General features: G+C 42.8%; 1 protein-coding gene and 1 pseudogene across 1 annotated transcript; both read left to right on the top strand.

Annotated features, from left to right (window-relative positions):
• Window positions 1-271: 271 nt before the first annotated feature.
• On the top strand, window positions 272-17,215 carry LOC139931635 (C-C chemokine receptor type 3-like). The gene is made up of 3 exons (XM_078291477.1): window positions 272-307; window positions 606-808; window positions 16,114-17,215. Exons 2-3 carry the CDS (start codon window positions 627-629, stop codon window positions 16,973-16,975), a joined length of 1,044 nt encoding a protein of 347 aa, XP_078147603.1. The 5' UTR covers window positions 272-307; window positions 606-626; the 3' UTR covers window positions 16,976-17,215.
• Window positions 7,532-10,964, top strand: LOC139931633 (uncharacterized; annotated as a pseudogene).
• Window positions 17,216-21,097: the final 3,882 nt, after the last annotated feature.

Here is a 21,097-nt window from a genome sequence, read left to right as displayed (position 1 = left end):
ATTATTGTCATTTGCTACACTATAGGCAGTTATTACGTTAAAGGCCTCTCTACAGGGTGAATATTAGAATGTGAACTGAAAAGTCCAGGGAGGGAGATCACTGATTCAGAGGGTGTGCTGCCTTGTTCTCTTGGCCAATCCTCCCCCCTCTTACACACACACACACACACACACACACACACACACATCTCTAGTACTTCCTTCCCCTGGGCTGACTTATCTTGGGGTGACTTGAACTCACTCTGAGTCAAACAGCTCTGGCCTTGAGAGTCAGGCAACAGGCAGAAGCTGTTCAGCTAGCCAAGTGGTAAGTCACTTCAGCTTAGCGTGTTCCTCATTCCTGCAAACGTCTGGCTTTACATCATGGAGGTGGGTACTGTACCTTGGAGGTTTTCAGTTAAAAACATTGTTTTCTGGCTGTTCTTATTTGTATGCCTTACAGGAGCATAAATAAGTAGTAGAATTGATTTGATATAGCTCCTGTATCCTTTCAAACATTTTCAAAGGATTGATCATTTTGCAAATGCATACCAACAACATCATGTTGTTGTTGTGAATCCTCTGATTAATGATCTGTATGACAGCTGCGATGATGTTTTTAACAGGTTTTCCAGATAACATTCGAGATGAACACCACAACTGCCGAGTATGATTATGACTTATACACAGGGGAGTACGGTGAAAAGCCAGTTCATCCATGTGCTAGGGATGGTGACAACTACCTGGGAGCTCAGCTATCATACCTATACTTCCTCATGTCTCTCCTCAGTCTGCTCGGCAATGGACTGGTCCTGGCCATCATCTACCGGTGAGTGGCCTTGCAAACTCAAAGCAAAGATGAAACCAACAATTTCAACACTGGAACATATTAAGTAAAAAAAAAATACACCAATGCTGCTGTATTCAAGCACTATTGTCCACATAATATCAGTGTTCATAATGATTTGATATACTGTATATACTTGAGATACTGTCCTACTGCACCAGCGTCAGTCTCCATTACCATGTAGTGCCTCAAGCACCACAAACCAAATTTAATTGATAAATCTTGATTATTGTCAAATTGTTAGTACACATTTCACTGTTTTGTAGTGCTAATTTACATTATGAACATTGTTTTTACTCTACATTTTAAACATCAGCAAGTATGTTTAGCATATAACAGCACTATAACAATGACATGTATTAATTCTCTCACACAATGGCAAGCCATGGGTATTTCTGCTTCATATTCACTGCCATGTTTTTATAAGAGGAAGATGCCATTTTTACAGTTTTCACAATTGGTTGAAAGCATTTGTACTGAGTTTTCAAAACCCTTGATGCAATGTCAATACTGAGACACTGTTTAACCAAATAGTTAATTTCATGCACAAAATGCAATCAAGCTCTCAAGCTCAACCTCAATTGTTCACTCATTAGTCTAGGTGATTTTACCTCAAATGAACTGCTGAGTTTTGTCATCAGAGGTAAATCTCAGATTTTATGTATTTTAATTTATAGACCTCCTAAATCTGTTTCTGGCTTCCTAGAATAATTCTCAGATCTTCTCTCAATAGTCATGCCCAAGTACGACAAACTCCTCATCATGGGGGATTTTAACATACATGTGTGTTGCCCTGACAAACCCTTAGCCACAGAGTTTTTAAACATTGTCGAAACTTTTAAAACCAGTTCTACCCGAAGGTCCCGCCGCCACCCCCCCCTGTGACCTAAGTGTTGGGCTTTGATAGGGGCAGGTTTGGTTATTAGCAATTAATAATTAATAATCGTGAAATTATTAATATTCATAAAATTATTGACGGGAGTCAATATTAACGGGGCACCACATTGGAATCAGGGACCAATAACCGAACCTTCAATACAGTCTCAAAATGGCTGTTCACCCCCAAATGACAGTGTTTAAGTACTGTACATTTATGAGTGAACAGTGAAGGGTGAATTGGTACACAGGCCCTCACAACCAGCTGTTATTACAGCACATATGCACAAGGAATCACAGACAACTTCTCTTTAAGAGTATAACAGAGTTTATTTAACTTTAGCAATATCAATCAATAATCAATAACACTGCAGTTAATCAACAACTATTATACAACTATAACTATCAGTCTAACTAACAAGCATAAAGGCACAAACAGCATATGGCACGTATGGATGCGTGCGTGTGTGTGTGTGTGTGTGTGTGTGTGTGTGTGAGAGAGAGAGAGAGAGAGAGAGAGCAAGATGGCGAACGTGACCAAGTGAGTGGGACATCTCGCGAGAGTTCAAGATGGCGGCTGTGACCGTGCAGTTTGAACAAAGGGGGTTTTGGAACCAAGATGGAGATGGAGTTAGGCAGCTAAACCAACACCATCTAATTCTTAGGTAGCAATGAATGTGTAATGAGATGTGGGTGTGTGTGTGTGTGTGTGTGGGTTAGTAAGGGAGAGAGAGAGAGAGAGAGAGAGAGAGAAAGGGGGAAACACTCAGGGTAAACCTAGAGGTTCTACTTGCCGTCTAGAGACACAACAATAGCCTTTTACCACACAGGAACTCGGGGTACGACTTGGAAATAGTACGCCGGGTTACTGGTCTTTGAACTGGTAAAATGCAGTATATTGGCTTTATACGGTGGCTTCTAACATGGATGCAAGCTCAGCGGCATGCAATTGAACACAAATCAGCTTCACATTAACACAATCAAATTAAGCAGCAAGCATAATGATTGAGGTATTATTCATACAGCATAATATGGACGCGGCGGTCCGATGCGCTTCCCAATACGCACAAATACAGCTTCTGATCAGTAAGCTTATTTAACACACCTATTCTAGTCTCTGCCCAGAACCAAAGCCTCTTACTTGGGAATCACTCTCGAGTGATCGGTGTGTGGTTGAGTCCGTCTTATCGATCCGAGGGGTTTTCCCAGGATATCTGTGGGACCGTTATCTCTCTGTGCACGGAACAACGGCCAGCTGGCTTTCCTCGTAGGCAGCCAGGAGTCGACTTGGTTGAAGAAACGTATCCTTACGTTGTCTTCTTGGAGGGAAGGAGTGTCCTTAGCTGTATTCTCTTCCAGTCCACTTCTGCAGGTCTGCTACCCACGGCAGTGCGTGTAAGGAGTTAGAATGCCGGATGCACAAACAGCTAATCTAATCCTTCTGGATCCAACAGTGTTATGGCTAACACTAAACAGTCTGGTCTCGTCCCGCGAGTTGAAGACTGCGCCTCGGCTAAACAAAAGAACAGTTTGAACGTTTCAGGTACCACCTTGTTCAGCAATGGGGTCACAATAAGGGGCGATGAGGAAAGGTATCTCTGGAATTTATACTCTTGGTGACGTCATGGGGACATCCCGGGGTTCTCCCGAGTCTCGTCCAATGAGAGACCAGAGGTTGGGTTTCAGCCAGTTCGCACCTAGGTGTGAACTTCAGGGCCTGTTGGAATTTTGGCGCTGCTTTCCTTTGTTTAAGGTCCCAGCCCAGCGGGTGGGCTAGAGTTCAGGTTTCTGATTCCCTTGTTAGGCCGGTGTTTTAGGCTTTCAATCTTACATGTAGGCCTTTCCTTTGTTTGACCACATGGCCTGGCCCAACATAAGGATAGGTCACATGACACGGAGGACCCAAGCGTTCTCCATAAATCTGTTTGTATTGAATGGAGCTCTGTGGCCCTGATTCAGTCATATATGAATATTGATCAAACTTGATCAATATTCATTGTGTTTATTACTATTTCAATGTTTTTGGGCGATTTCTGTTATTTATAACATGGCTATATGGAAATAAATAGTATTTTGAAGTAAAATTCCCAGTAAGCTGTCAGAAAACACAGAAAGCACAGATGGACACTTCCAAAACCAAACCATGGAGACCGCCTGAGTATATCTTTATAAATTGTATCATAAATGTTGTATTTTAGTGTATTTTCATTAAATTTACAGTTACAGTTGTAGTCAAGCCATTTTGGGTATGTCATTTTAGGCGTTTTTTCCTGAATTTTGGCCTGGGTCTAATTAACCTTTGTAGAGCCATCACAGGGCCTACACACAACAGGGGTCACATTCTCGATCTTGTCTTGTCACATGGGTTATCCCTGAATAATGTGTTGTGTGTAGATGTCAGTTTCACAGATCACAAATGCATCTTGTTTAACTCAATGATCTTAAACCACATCAGTATTAATCCTCATACAGTATACTCACATACTATCAATGCCTCGACTGCTACAAATTTCTCTGCTGCTATCATGTCCTCCTCATTAGAAATGGGGCCTATTCAAGATGTTGACTTAGGCCTGGATCTACTAAAGGTTTGCGCCAGTGCAAATCGCATTGCGGGTGCTAAAATCTTGTTTTCTGATCTACTAAGCCAGCACACAGGGCATTTGCGGCTGAAATCATGGGTTCATCTGTGTGCGCCGTTTTTTGCGGTTTGGTCTAATTGCATATGCATTTGTATGTGTTCCAAGGCTGGGCCGCAAAATAAAGGGAGGGATTTATGGAAATTGGCAGTGGATGTGATTTATCAAGAGGTGGTGGCCGTTATCATCTGTTGATTGCGCACGGAATTTAAGACCTAGGAAAAGCGTCTTATCATTTTGCGCATAGGATAGCTCTGCTGAAACGGTCTCTGGAACCGGCTCGAAGATCAAAGTGAAAGTCATCTACACAGCATAACATGCAGTCATTAGATTGCAGGGTTTAAACGAATATGCTGACTTAAAAATGTACAATTTAAGCCTCACTGGCAGCATAGCAGAATGCACACTCAATATTCAGACTATTACCTAAATATACAAAAGGGAAAAGTCGCAGGCTCTTCTCTGGATTTGCTGACACTTATTATGAGCCAATGTCTCCGCGACATTGCCTTGATGAAAACAATGCATCTAAAACATGTGTGCGTAATAACTGTCACAACAGTGGAGAGGTGTGTGCGCGGCTTCTCCAGCTATATGTAACCGTACCTTCACCAGGTATCCCTCCCTCCCACACTGGCACCTGCGTCTCAGTCAGGCTCCCCTGCACAAGGGAGTTAAGGCTCCTCTTTGGCTTTATTTGTGGTAAACATTTTGGTTCACCTCCTCATGTCATACCAGCGGTTTTTACCTCCACTAAATTGCGCTTGTGGTGCCCAACTGCATTCACTTTATGTTGTTCCAGAGTGACTTTTTATGCGCAGGTAAAACATCTCCTCTCTGCAGCTCTTTGGGGTTTTGTTTGCCACCAACACTTCCACTGGAGAGACGTTGCCGTTAATAGGCTATTGTGCGCATTGCTTGGCCCTTATATTAGCGCAGTCACAATTCAAATTAATTATCTGCGCCTCCGCTCATTTGCGTGCCCTACTTTAGTAAATACCTTGCGCTGGCGGTACCAATTGCAACCGCAATTGCTTTTGTGCTGCACCTGGGATTGCGACATGTTAGTAGATCCGGGCCTTAATGTTAAACAGCTTTAACAGCACCTGCTCCATGATTCTGGACCATATTGCCCCATTTAAACATACAAAAATCTCCAAGTCCTCACATCCAAGGTTATCTGAGGATCTGCGTGCCTTAAAGAGGGAGTGCTGCAAGGCTGAGCAGAGGTGGAGAAGGTCTAGACTCACAGTCCATTTTTTAACCTTAAAAGATTTAATGAAAAGTTTCAATGCTGAGGTCAAGAATGCCAGAGCGTTTTATTTCTCTGATCTTATTCTTAAAAATTGTAATAACCTAAGAGTCCTATTTAATGTGATCAGTTGTACCCCCCCCTCCAGTATCAGATTGCACATATCTCCCCCAGTACAAGACGGATCCTTGCCAGTTATGGCGGTTGCCATAACTGGTATATCCATCTATCTGCCCATTTATTTTATCTATAATTAATGCATCTCTTATGTCTGGCACTGTCCCAACATCTTTTAAAAAAGCTATCGTTCAGCTGCTATTGAAGAAGCCATCCCTAGATCCTAACTCATTAAACAACTACAGACTTATTTCTAAACTACCCTTTCTCTCTAAGGTTCTAGAAAAGATTGTAGCAGAGCAATTGGTTGTATTTTTTTGCAAGAATGGTCTGTTTGAGACCTGTCAGTCTGGTTTTAGAGCACATCATAGTACAGAGACTGTACTCCTCAAAGTGTTGAATGACCTGCTTTTAGCTGCTGATGCTGGGAAATCCTCTGTTTTAGTTCTTTTAGATCTTAGTGCGGCCTTCGACACAGTCGACCACACAATTTTATTGGATCGTCTTAAAAACTGGGTGGGCATCTTCGGTACTGTTTTAAAATGGTTTTATTCCTATTTACATGACAGGTCTTTTAGTGTAGCCATCTAATTTTCTTGAAGCCCCACTTCAAGATCCTCTTGTGCGAAAATTAGATGTGGGGTCCCTCAGGGGTCTGTCCTTGGACCACTCCTATTCTCTATCTACATGTTACCTCTAGACCAGGGGTCTTCAACCTTTTTCAGCCCAAGGACCCCTTGGTCGATATAGAAACAGAGCAGGGACCCCCTAGATTTAAAAAAAATAAAATTGTGTTGCATTTTAAGCCTGGCCTATAATAACATATTTATAATCCCTTATTAACCTATTTATATACTCAGTTATTATGCTTATGGTTGCTAAAACGTTTATACATCATTATTATTGATGATTATTATTATTATGATTATTATTGATGAGGCTTATACTTTTTTTTTTTTTTTTTTTTTTACAATGTAACATTTAGCTTAACTTTAGCTTCAGGATGACACATAGGCCTACCTCAGTGAGATGACTGACCCTGGTGAGTGGCACACAGCTTGTCTATTCTGGGGGAGATGGAGGTTGTCAGGCAGAGCATCAAATCATCCTCAGGCTGCAGTCTTGAACTGTATTTACTCTTCAGGTAGGTGAGGGAGGAGAATCCACTTTCACAAAGATTAGTTGTTGCAAAAGGCTCACCATTGCCTTTGCTGTCAGCTGGTGGAAGGCTTTCTGGCAATAGATCCAGAACTGGATGAGAGGCCTTGACTCATACACATTCTTGTGCGTACTGTCTGTGGATAGGTCGATCAGCTGATCTTCCTCAGAGGCTGTCAAGTTTGAGCCGTCCGATGCATTGTGTTTGAATGGAAACTGTATCCATGTCTTGTCCCTTCTCCAGGACTCAGCCTCAGAAAAGTATTTTTCAAATTGAGTTTTGAGTGCCTCCAAGTGTCCAACAACTGCGCGTTTCACGTCAGGCGAGAGCACCGCAGAATCAGCCAACTCCTCCATTGACGGAAACATGGAAATGTTACCTCCCCTGATTCGCTCTCTCCATCTTTTTGTTTTCTTCAGAAAGCCTTCCATCTTGTCATACAGCTGAATGGCATGTGTATTGCGGCCCTGCATAGAACTGTTCAGTCTGTTCAACTCTGAGAAAACGTCCGCCAGATATGCCAGTTTAGTGACCCAGACATTGTCATTGAAATCTGCAGCCAGCTCCACGCGGTTTTGACCAACTAAAAACTCGTGGATAGCTGTGCGTAACTCGAACACGCATGCCAATACTGATCCACGAGTAAGCCATCTGACCTCAGAATGGTAAAGGAGCGCATTGTGTTCCTCTCCCGTAGCATCGCAGAGAGAAGCAAAGAGACGCGTTTGTAAGGCACTCTTCTTAATAAAATTGACAGCCTTCACAACAGTGTCCATAACGTCAGCAAATTCAGCACTCATTTCTTTGGCAGCGAGAGATTCTCTGTGTAACATGCAATGAGTCCACAGAACTTGTGGGGCGAAGCGCAATCAGTCCACTTTTTTGACCAGTCATAGCTTGCGCACCGTCAGTACAAATCGCAACACATTTTGCCCAGATTATGTCATTTTCTCTGAAAAAGTAATCAATCACTTTGAAAATTTCAGAACTTGTGCGTTCAGGAAGCTTCTTACAAAACAAAAATTCCTCACACATTTCATTTTGGTCAACAAAATGCACAAATGCCAAGAGCTGTGCGTCTTTGGACATGTCCACAGATTCATCCAACTGTAATGCAAACGCCTCCGCCAATTTTAGTTTCTTGATTAATTGCACCCTCACATCAGATGCCATTTCACCAATTCGCCGAGCAATCGTTGTGTCTGACAACGGGATAGTCTTCAGTTTATTTACATATTCATCATTCCCAAACATTGTCTTGCACATATCACTGGCCGCGGGCAATATCAAATCTTCTGCAATTGTATATGTTTTTTTACATTGAGCAATGAGAAGAGCAACTTGATATGAGGCTTTCAAAGCAAGCTCTCCAACTTTCGCTGATTTTCTCATCATTGTCTGTTGGCATTGGAGAGAGTTCAGACGAGCCTGAAAGTATTCCAGTGTTTTATCTTGCAAGTGGCCGTGATTCTTGCCGTGAAGTGTCGCTGCAGCTTTGATGGCTTCATGCTTTCGTTTGAGAGCGTCGCCGAACAAACAACACACACCGGCAATTCAATCCCTTCGGTTTCTTTGAAGGTAAATCCAAACTTTAGGTAGGTTTCAGAATATTTTTAGGACTTCTCTCTTTTGCGTTTACCCTCTGCCGCTGGGGCAGGTGCTGCTGGGGCAGCCCCATCACCTGTGGTCTCGGATGAGGTGGAAGGAGTAACGGTAGGATCCCGAGCTCGAGGCCTAGTTACTGTTACAAAGCGATCCATTCTACTTCACATATTAACCTAGTAGTAGGCTAGTTATTAATTATTTTAGCACCGAACTGCATTTTAGCCAACACTATTTTTTTTCAATGGCGGTTGGTCACGTGTTAGGCTCTGCATCACGCACCGTGGTTGCATGGGAATCATTCATTTTGTAAATCGTTTTTGTCAAAAGTAGCTTATTATTGCCTATTAATGCTTGGAGTTTACTCAGTATTATTATTTTTGTTTAAAATACATTTTTAAATTTTTCACATAAATTATTTTGACGAAAATTGGCGGACCCCCTGCAGTACCTCCGCGGACCCCCTAGGGGTCGCGGACCCCCGGTTGAAGACCACTGCTCTAGACCATGTCATTCGCAAGCACAATGTCAGTTTTGATTCCTATGCCACAATGAGGCTACAGACACACTCTGCTCCTCTCTAGCCGCCTCTCTAAACAATCTCTGCCCACTCTCATCCAAACCTAACACCCCCACTAGTCCATGGCTCACCGGTGTCATCAGAGAGCAACGAGCGGGGCTCAGAGCAGCTGAGAGGAAATGGCGCAAATCCAGAGATCACTGACCTCAGTGACTATCAGTCTCTCCTATCAGCATTCTCCTCCCATTTAAAAAGTGCCAAGACCACTTATTATCAGGAGAAAATCAGCAGTGCCAAAGACGCTCGAAAATTATTTTCAGCTTTTAACTCACTCCTCAACCCTCCACCACCTCCACCCTCAACTTTGCTCACTGCTGACCTCTTCGCATCCTTCTTTACTGATAAGGTTTCTGCCATCAGTAATCGGTTCTCTGAGCCTGACCAGCTCAGTCTGCTGCCGCCAGCTAACAGGGCCTCACTCCTCCATACCCCATACCTTCCAACCTCCTGCAGACCATTTCGCCCACACTTATCCCTGCAGTCACGCACATCATCAACTCCTCACTTACAACGGGTGTGTTCCCCACTGCTTTTAAGCAAGCTCGGGTTACCCTGCTGCTAAAGAAACCTACACTCAACCCATCTCAGGTTGAAAATTACAGACCTTCTTTTCCAAGACACTTGAGCGCTCAGTCTTTAATCAAGTCTCTGAATTCCTTTCTGAGAACAACCTGTATGATCCTAACCAGTCTGGCTTCAAACGCGGACACTCTACCGAGACTGCGCTCTTGTCTGTAGTGGAAACACTGCGATCAGCTAGAGCTGCCGGTCAGTCCTCTGTTCTAATATTGCTTGACCTATCGGCTGCCTTTGACACGGTTAACCACCAAATCCTCCTCTCCACACTCGCTGAGCTTGGCTTCTCAGGATCTGCTCTGCGCTGGTTTGAGTCCTACTTCTCAGGGAGATCCTTTAGAGTGTCTTGGAGGGGGAAGTGTCTAAATCCCACTGCTTGTCCACAGGGTTACCTCAAGGGTCAGTGCTTGGACCCCTTCTCTTTTCAATATACACCACCTCACTTGGTGCAGTCATCCACTCACATGGCTTCTCATACCATTTATATGCTGACGACACCCAGCTCTTCTTATCGTTCCCGCCACAAGACCCCACAGTCTCGGCACGGATATCGGCATGCCTCGCCGATATCTCGGCATGGATGAAGGAACGCCACCTTCAGCTTAACCTGTCAAAGACTGAGCTCCTTGTCATCCCAGCCAGTCCCTCTGTACAACAACAGATCAGTATCCAGCTCGAATCAGCTCAGCTCATTCCCGTAAAGTCTGCCAGAAACTTGGGTGTCATGATTGATGACCAACTAACCTTTAAGGAGCATGTGGCTTCTGTTGCTCGGTCATGTCGATTTGCCCTGTACAACATCAGGAAGATCAGACCCTACCTGTCTGAACATGCAGCACAACTCCTAGTACAGGCGCTTATAATATCACGCCTTGACTACTGCAACTCCTTACTGGCAGGGCTCCCGGCATGTACGCTCAAACCTCTGTAGATGATCCAGAACGCGGCGGCGCATCTGGTATTCAACCAGCCCAAAAGAGCACGTCACTCCGCTGTTCATATCCCTCCACTGGCTCCCAGTTGCTGCCCACATCAAGTTCAAGTCCTTGATGCTCGCCTACAAAGCAGCAACCAAAACGGCTCCCACCTACCTGAACTCCCTCATTCAGGTCTACGCTCCCTCCCGCCCACTACGCTCTGCCAAGGAGCGGCGCCTGGTGCTGCCACCACAACAAGGCCCTAAGTCTCTATCCAGACTCTTCTGTGGTTCCTCGGTGGTGGAACGAGTTACCAAACTCCATTCGATCCACAGAGTCCCTCTCAATCTTTAAGAACAGGCTAAAGACCCAGCTCTTTAGTGAACACCTTCTCACCTGATGGACTGTGTAATCTAAAAAAAAAAAATAAAAAAAAATCTTTACCTGCTTCTATGCACTCTATGCATTGCCTCTATGCACTGCCTCGTAGCACCTATGTCCTGTCAGACCAGAACTTAGCTTTATGGCACTTACTCTCGTTGTTCTCTCCTGACTAGATCCTTGCTTGTGTTGTATTAAAATCTCATATGTACGTCGCTTTGGATAAAAGCGTCTGCCAAATGGGAAATTCTCTTGGGAAAATGGGAAAACACTCTTAAGATCAATATGAAGTGATTGACCGGCCTTAGTCTTGTCCCTAATCTCATTAATTTGTTTTGTACTAACGTATACGTTATGTTGGTGGTGGAGTAATCAACAATAGACAAATTATCAGTTTAACTGCTTTTACTGAACTCTTCGATCAGGAACGGGTTACAGGCCAACTCGTCTACATTGCTATTCACACACCCAGATGTCATGAATAGTCATGCACTGGCGCCTACACCATTAGGCAGGTTAGGCAGATGCCCCTCCACTTGGAAATTAGGAGGGGCAAAATTGTCTTTTTGCCCCTCCACTTTTCACCCCTTTTAAAAGTCAATTTAAAAAAAAAAATCTAATATTTAATATTTAATCTTCAATCTTTCGATCTTTTCAATCTAATATTAAATTAAAAACAAAGTAAATACATATCTGCTCTGTCTGCATTTCGATAGCATAGTGGCATTTGAATGCTACACCCCCTTTCCAAACCAAGTGGTAAATTCCATGAGCTAAAAATAGTCTGCACTACATACCATAGACGATGGGACGATGCGATCATGAATCGAGTGAGAGCAGCAGCATAATTGTTTGAACCATTGTTTGAAATGGTTTTAAAGTTAAAAAACAGTACAGGTATGTTTCTCTGAAGACCTTAAAACTGTGTAACCACCAGAGGTGAAAGGGAAAAAGTTATGTGAACTAACGTTTAGCTAGCGAGCTAACAACTGTTGTTTTTTTTTTAGAGTAAACAGGTTGGCTAAGCTTCCATTTTGTGTTCTGTGTGCCGAAGGTTTCTCTCTTTCTCTCTGAAACTGTTTAACATTTGGCAAGCTCTCTAGCAAAGCTAAAATTAGATTTTTTCAACAGATTATTGAAGATGAAACTGTTAGCAGTGTCGGCACAGCAGAGGAACAGCAACAAGTAGGATGCCAAAGCAAAAGGGTAATGTTAGAGAAAAAAAAAAAGAACTATGATATTCAAAATGAATTTGTGTTTATAGCATGTCTTTAAATGAATTGGGCTCTTTAATGTAGCATTGAGAAACAAGCATCACAGGATACAAACCAAATGTATAAAAATATATATGTAAAATTGCAGGAAATAATCTTGTTCTCTGGGATATGACTTGGACTTTCCCTAACATTTTAATATTACCATTTCACCATTTAACTGGAACATGAATAGGTTGGAAGTTTATACCTCTCAATTTTCCCAATTTTAGAACAGAACATTTATCGTAATTTGGTATTAATCCTGATCCTGTCATAAAGAACCGTAATTAAAGCAGCTAATGAAGATTGTGATGGTTGTAAAGCAAATGTTGTATCATCAGCAAATAAAGAAATTTTGGTTTCAAATCCATTGATTTTAAGACCTTTTATATTTGAATTATTTTGAATACAAATACCTAATGTTTCAATAGCTAAATAAATAAATATGGAGACCATGGGCAACCCTGTCATACGCCTCTAGAGGGCTCAAAGCTGTCCGATAGCCATTGTTCAACACTCTAAACTTCGGAGCATGATAAACCACCTTAAACCACTGGAAAGTCCAAGTCATGTGACTCGAGTCCCCACCTCTGGTGTGGTACTTTGAGAGGATGTGCTGTATAGTCCAATTCCCCTCGACTGGCTGTGATTGTTTTTGCGAGCTGACAAACTGTTTTGCAACTTCGTACTTTGCCTCAATTATAGGCGATCGTGACAGGTCCATAACATGCTTCACAGCCTTTACATCAAGAAATGTATCACTTTCTGGATTCAGTGCAACAAGTCCACTAGCCAGCTGTGTGTTGCGCTCGCTGAATCTGTGATCCATCTCTCCAAGCACTGAATCAATAGTGCTATAGTACAGTCTCTGAAGTTCTGTTTTGTTGTCATCATCCCTGTGTCCTGTAGTTCCCTCAACGACATACCCATCCATATTCATGTTCGCTTTGTGTCTCCATTTGGGGATCGCGGGTCTCAGCGATGCGCTGGCAGCCGTGGCCATGTCCCACACCTTATTAAATTCCTCGCCATAATGGAGTTTTCGTACACAAGCTGTTGCACTAGCCAAGTCAGTGTCCTCTCTCTGTAAAAGCTTGTTTGGTGGGTCCAGCAGGGCAAGAACTGTGTGCACTAACTTAGCAATGAATGAGAAACTGGGCTTGGTCATCTCACGCAGCAGGCCTACAGCCTCCATTCGTATCTCTGCGCCATGGGCCAGCACAGAATCAATCTCAGTCGAAAGAGATGTTATGTCATTGAAGGATTTTAGAATTACAGACACGGTGGCAAGATGTCCTGTCCATCTCTGTTCCAGAAGGTGTTTAAGATGCACACCCTTATAGTGCACAGCAATTGTGGGCTTCTTGCAGAATTTGTAGAGGGCATTACCCACATGAAAAAAGCCCACTACAGCTGTCTCTGCTGACATAGTGTGTACTACCACTAAATGTAGCTGGTGGTTAAGACAGTGTACATAAGGTATCTCACAACCTAGTTTCTCTTGCAGTAGCTTCTGGATGCCACCACCACAGACATCAGAGCAGCCCCATCAAATACCTGGCTTAGAATCTTTGATGTGTCCAGTCCAACTTCCTTTAGCTCTGCCAAAACTGTGTCTGTTAATGTCTGTGCATCACCTTTGTCAGCTGTCGCTATGGTTAGCAGGTGCTCTGTGACCTCATATGACTCATTTACAAATCGAATGACAATTGATATATTTTCGCATCCGGTGGGGTCACGGGTTCCATCTACTTTCAATGTGTAATAGGGGTCGCCTACTTCCTCCACTATAGCCTCAGTCACCACACTGCTGAGTGTAATTATGAGTTCATTTTGCATGTCGTGACAGGTGTAAGTGGTGTTTCGAGGGATCGATTTCACTACATCAGCCAATTCAGGGTCCTTTTTAATCGTATAGTCCAGCAGGGAGAGGAAAAGCCCACTCCCTCCCTCCGACATGTTATCAAAAGCCTCTATCTTCCCTCGTAAAGGCAGCTGGTTTTCCACCAGAAATCCGACAACATCTATGAGAGAGGAAACATAATACCTGTTCTTTCGTAGTTGGTCTGCGTTAACAAGTGTTGAAATCTCCTTTCCAGTATTGACACACCTCTCTCGCTCCTTCCGCAGTGTATAGCAAGAGAGATACTCCTTTGAAGATTCATGTTTATGAAATCCCCGATCTCTCTCCACAACATTTTTCCAGTTACGGAAGCCAACACTCACAAAGGCATCCAGTGTCTGGGACCTCCGGGTGGTGCTAGACTGCTGACAGCAAAAACAAAATGCTGCATCGGCCTTGACACTGTATTCAAGCCAGTCTTGGTTATGATACCAAGTGGAGACAAATTAACGTTTCCTACCACTGAAAATGCTGGCAGGGTACTGTTGTAAAACAATTTGGTTGGGCTGGTCAGTCCCAAGGTCATCTATGGGTTGTCTTCCACAGCTAACGTTAGCTTCTTTAGGCCTGTCGCTTACGCTAGCATGGGCATGGCTAGTAGGTGTATCATGGCTGCTCACCGAAGGAGGCTCTTGCTCTTCAGAGGTGGCGGTGCTGGGCGCATTTGCTTCCTCTTCAGTTGGTGGAGCTGGAGGAGGCCGCGAAGAAGCAGCACCGTGCAGCCATTTTCTTATATCCATTTTTCTCTGTTCAAAGTAGTCTGATAATTGCTTGCTCTCACTGAAACGTATTAACGCTGTCTGACTTGCTAACTGCACGCACATTATCTTGATGTAATGACAACAAATCAAACCAATAGGTCATAGGTCAAGCACCACACCAAAGAGCACACCCGACAGGGTGTGTTTTTTTATCATTATTTTTTAACTCATAACTCAATAATTCATTTGGGGGGGCATGGCCCGCGAATGCCCCCCCATGACGCCGACCCTGTAACTTCAACACCTTACAAAAAATCTTCATGGAGATTGAAAACAAGCAAATGATGCTCAGCGTGTACAGCCTGAGTGTCAAGCTGAAAACCTCTGACTCTGACTAAACTGGAACTTTCTGATTTCTGAAATTTATGAGTTACTAATCTGGATTTCAGCCAAGTGGAGGTGTTGTAGAATTCTGGTGAACTTGTGAGAGTTAATGTTGCAGTGCATATGAGCACAGCAGGGATATATTTTATTTACCTCAAGGATTGCAGGTTTTTTCTTTTATTTTTGACTACCAAGCTTGTCTATTTCTGTTGTACTCCCTTGCTTTTTCTACCATTCACTGCATTTGATTGTCCTGATCACATCACTACTTATACATTGTCAGATAGTGCTTGGATAGTGCTTTTCCTTGCTTTTGAAAGCATATTGTAACCCACTCCTGGGTAAGTACACCTCGCTCTAGGTTCGAAAGGAGCTAAGTTTGGAGTGCAATAACCATAGACACAACACAAGTGAATTTAGTTAACTGCAACTTTAGTTTGCCTATGAATAGCAAAACAATGCAACTTGCATCACATTTACATGAACATGAAAAATAACTTAAAAAATAATAATAAACTGGGCCCTTTAAACCAAAGAAAATTGTCCTTAGTTGTATCAATTGTCCTTATGTGGGATTTCTCCACAGTTTCAAGTAACTTCCAAGTCAGTGTCTGATGACCATAGAGGAAAATTGGTCAAAGTCAACTTTGTTTGAGTTCAGATCAGATGGGTAGATGCAATTCTTTTCCTTCAAACTAACTCGTAGCAGGTGTAAGTAAGATACTGGTTTGAAAATGTACTACAGAAAAAGTATGAAGTTTCTTAGTAGTTAATATTAACGTGAAGTATAGCACTTTAAAGCAGTACTTGAGTAAATGTACTTAGTCACTCTATCTGGATATGTTCTTCTAACGGATACTGGATACTGCTTTAGTCTTGATATATGAATAGTAGTCTTAGTCTCTGTTTTACTCTCCATCTCAATGATCCATGACTTCTTCTAGGTTTGAGAAGCTGACCACGGTGACCAACATTTTCCTGCTGAACCTGGTGGTGTCTGACCTGATCTTCATGTGCAGCCTTCCCTTCTGGGGCATCTACCAACAGCTCTCCAACTGGATCTTTGGCACAACCATGTGTAAGATTGTAGGCAGCACCTACTACCTGGGCTTCTACAGTTCTGTCCTCTTCCTAGCTCTTTTGACCTTTGACCGACACCTCGCAGTTGTTTACTCTCTGGCTGCACCACGACTGAGGAGACGAAGCTATGCAGTAGCCTCCTGTGCTGGGGTGTGGCTGGTCAGTGGCCTGGCGTGTATCAAACCAATGATTCTCTACACCAGTTACACTGATTACAACGGAAAGGTGTTCTGTGAGGAGTATCCTGGCAATACCTTGAATAACATTATCAATGCGCCCCTTCTGAAGGCAGCAGGGATGTACCTCCAGCTTTTCCTTTTCTTCCTCTTTCCTTTGACTGTAATTGTGTACTGCTACATCAGAATTACCATCACCGTTATATCATCCAGGATGGTCACCAAGTTCAAGACAGTCAGGCTGATATTCGTCATTGTCCTGCTGTTTTTTGTGTGCTGGACCCCGTACAACATTGTATTACTGATGCATGATAAAGCCTCCACCTGTGAGCAAATGCAGAAAGTTGGTAATGCACTTCAGGTCACCCGTAACATTGCCTACCTTTACTTTTGCATCAGTCCCATCTTCTATACATTTGTTGGGAAAAAGTTCCAGAACCACTTTAGACAGCTGCTGGTGAAACGCTTCCCATGCTTAAAGAAGCATGTTGCTGTCAGTCAAACCAGCAGAACCAATCTGACCACAAAGAGTACACCAAATGAGATTTAGTCATGGGAACCCTTTTCTTTCTCAGGACTGCCATGTATTCATGATATTCAAGCCATGGTTGATACATCAATGATGAGTCACCATTAAAAATTATTTTTGTCTACAAATAAGATTGCTACTTGCCCAAGATGTCACCACTTTCAAACCTCTGTTAAACCATTTTGCAACATATCCAGGCAACTTCATATATTCTGATCCTCATATATTTCTGATGTTTAATATGCTTCTATTCTATTAAGGAGTATTTATCTGTAGAATTAATACTATTTAGGCGCAACTGAAGGAAGTGCTGTGTGAGTTGTTTTGTTTTTGGACTGTCTTAAGACGTCAGGTGGAGAGCAATGGAATCAGAGATGTATGGTATTGTCTGAATGGGGATTAAATGTGATTTGATGAAGCTGATGTTGCTCCCACAAACTTCCTGAAAGATGTCTTGGATATCACTGGTTCCTCTAGTTTCAAGCATGTGATAGTTCAACCCCTCTGGAAGAAACCTAGTCTAGATTCCTCAACCTATACAAACTATAGGTATTGCTAGTCACATTTTTATTTTATTTTTGAAAAAGTAGTTGTTCCTCAGTTGATATCTTTTTTGAAAAACTCCAATCAGGCTTCAGCCAAAAACATAGCATTGAGACAATCCTTCCATTGACTTCCTTTGAACTGTAGATGCAGAAGAATGCTTGATTCTACTCCTTTTAGACCTTAGTGCAGCATTTAAAACTGTAGCTCATGCAGTTTTAATTTACCCCCTTAAGCACTTGGTGGACATCTCAGGCTCAGCACTGAGCTGGCTCAGATTGTAGCTTTCTATTAGCACCTTCTATCATTATAGATGATTCATCATTTTCCTCTGCAGACCTTCACCTGAGGTGTCCAAGGGCTCATTTCTAGGCCCAATCCTTTTATCCTTGTACATTCTCCCACTAAACATAATGTCTCTTTCCATTGCTATGCACACATAACCAGTTATAAATCCCATAAAAACCTAATACTCTTGAGAACTGCCTCACAAACATAAAGTGCTGGATGTCTCAAAACTTTTTACAGCTCAATGAAAGCAAAAAAATGTGGTGCACAACCTCATGTGTGACTCCAATGTGCCTGGTTGTTTTGGCCATAACTGTCATTTTGACCATGCACACTCTGTTGCGTCCTCTGTATGATGATTGAACCAGCTTTTAAGGTGATTAGTCTAGACTCAAGACTAAAGGTGATTGATTCTGACTGTCCCTTAGTCTAGACTCAAGACTAAAGGTGATTGATGCTTATTCCTCAGTCTAGCCTTGAGACTTAAGGTAAATTTACCATCAAGACGTCAACACTGTGAAATGCCCTGCCTGAAGAACTTAGGCTAGCTAACTTAATATTAAAATCACTGCTTAAAATGCACTTTTACAGACTTTTTTTTGATTGAATTGTTTTTGCTTTTGTCCAATTTTCTAATCTTGTGTTGTTTCTTAGGTTTTCATTTTTAACCATTTTTTCTTAGGATGTGTTTCTGAATCTCCATCTCCCTTTTTAATTGCTTTAAGTTCTGTATAAATAAAGTTGTTGTTGATGATGGTGATGATAATGATGATGATGATGATGATGATTATTATTATTATTATTATTATTGCAATGTGCTTATCTATTGTCCAGTAATTCACCTCTCAAGGCCATATAGCCTCAAGTTTCTAACCAATTTCTGATGCAAAATATTAATTTGCTGTGCTCTGTGAGATATTAATATATTGCTATATAGATTGTTTTTTGTGTGTATGTTTTTAGCTGTTTTTGCATTGATAAATGCCATGTAGTTTCATCAGTCCATGTTTCTATTTTTCACATACCCCAGACATTTCCAGAAAAATATACAAGCCTCTTTAAGTAATCCTTTTTATGTGTTAGCTGAAAATCCCCATTTCAGAGAGTAGTTCATTGGCTGTTTTTGGATTTGTGTGGAAATTCAAACAGTAAACTTAAACATTTTAGCGGAAATTTACATTTACACACAAAAATGTTTGGACAGGGACAGAACCATAATCAAAGATGTTCAATGAAGACACTATTAAAAGCAAGGGTGGAAGAAACTAATTACATTTAATCACGTCACTATAACTGAGTAGGTTTTTTGTGTACTTGTACTCGACTATATTTGTAAGTCAGCAATTACTTACTTTTCTGAGCTCACCTAATTGGTTGTTAAGATTCAAGGACCCTGAAATTTTTTATTACAGGGCCTGGGATAGTCACAGAGACTGGATTTTTTTTTTTTTTTTGATTTATTGATAGCTGTCGAGATATGAAGAGAATTTCACCAAATATTAAGACACTGTTCTTTGTATCGTATCTCTTATCTTAATAAGAGATACAATAGCACTTTATTAATCCCCTTGGGGAAATTCAGGTGCCACAGCAGCAACTGGCAGACAGTACCATGGAAAACAAGTACAGTAAGTACAATAAGATAATAAAAAGAAGAGGTACTAAGATAAAACAATAGAGGTAATGTACATAATATAGGGACTATGGAGACAATGCAGTGCAAAAATGCAAATAATAATAATAATAATAATAATAAATGCATATTCTTACATATATATTCTGTATATATACATAATCAGGAGTCATTAGTGCGGATGAGGGAATGGGGGGGGGCTCTGAGGGGCTAGGGTCCAAGTCCAGGTCTGAGTCATGTGCAGGGTGTGGGTGTGTGTGTGTGTGTGTGTGTGTGTGTGTGTGTGTGTGTGTGTGGGGGGGGGGTCAGGAGTTATGACTGGCTGGCACCGGGGTCGCTGATGTTGTTGAACAGTCCAATGGTCGCCAGCACAAAGGAACGCCTGAGCCGCTCTGTCCTGCATCATGGGAGGAGGAGCCTGTGGCTGAAGCTGCTCCTCATCAGCCTCAGCTCGTCGTAGAGAGGGTGAGAGCGGTTCTCCAGGATGGCATTGATCTTTCCCCTCATCCTCCTTTCTGCCACTGCCTCCAGAGTGTCCAGTTTGAGTCCAACAACAGAGCTGGCCTTCTTTACCAGCTTGTTCAGTCTGTTGGCTTCCCCCTGCCTTGATGCCTCCCCAGCACACCACAGCAAAGAACAGTGCACTGGCTACTACAGACTGGTAGAACATCTGCAGCAGCCTGTTGCACACGTTGAAGGACCTGAGTCTCATCAGGAAGTACAGCCTGCTCTGTCCTTTCCTGCAGAGGGCCTCAGTGTTGTCCGACCAGTCCAGTTTATTGTTGAGCTGCACTCCTAGGAACCGATAGGAGTTCACCTTCTCCACCTCCTCCCCCTGGATGGTGACAGGGATTGGGGGCCTCCTACTCCTTCTGAAGTCCACCACCAGCTCCTTGGTCTTCGTGATGTTGAGCTGGAGGTGGTTGTTGTCGCACCAACCTGCAAAGCTCTCTACCAGCTCTCTATATTCCTCCTCATTGTCCTCCGTGATGCAGCCGACAATGGAGGAGTCGTCAGAGAACTTCTGTAGGTGGCGGGAACTTCTGGCACGATCCAGAGTTGAAGCGGAAGTCCGAGGTGTAGAGGGTGAAAAGAAATGGTGACAGTACAGTTCCTTGGGGTGCACCGGTGTTGCCCACCACCACGTCTGACAGGCTGCCCTGCAGCCGGACGTACTGTGGCCTGCCAGTGAAGTAGTCTGTAATCCAGTCCACCAGGTTGTGGTCTACCTGCATCTCAGAGAGCTTCTCTGCCAGCAGGGGGGGCCGGATAGTGTTGAAGGCACTGGAGAAGTCAAAGATTCTCACAGTACCCCCCCTGGCCTCTCCAGGTGCGAGTAAGCTCTGTGGAGCAGGTAGATGATGGTGTCCTCCACTCCAATGTGGGCCTTAGGGATGTGCAGAGAGCCCAGTATTTGTATTTGTATTTGTGTTTGTTGAGGCAGCAAAATTATTTGTATTTGTATTCGAATAAAAGTGGAAATAGGCGTAACAATCCTATTTTTGTTGTTATTACACTTCTAATTTTAGGATATTAAAGTGTTAAAATAAGTGTTCTTCAATAAACTATTTTGCAAAGGAGGGTTCCCACAGCGGGTCTTGACCCCGGTCTCCCAGACCACGGACGACTGTGCTGACTACTCAGCCAAAGATCAGCTCCACCAGATACACAGACCTGCA

The sequence above is a fragment of the Centroberyx gerrardi genome, chromosome 22 (genome assembly GCF_048128805.1).
Source record: "Centroberyx gerrardi isolate f3 chromosome 22, fCenGer3.hap1.cur.20231027, whole genome shotgun sequence".
Taxonomy (NCBI): domain Eukaryota; kingdom Metazoa; phylum Chordata; class Actinopteri; order Beryciformes; family Berycidae; genus Centroberyx; species Centroberyx gerrardi.
The sequence above is the reverse complement of the archived record's forward strand: the minus strand, read 5'-3'. Positions and strand labels throughout refer to the sequence as shown.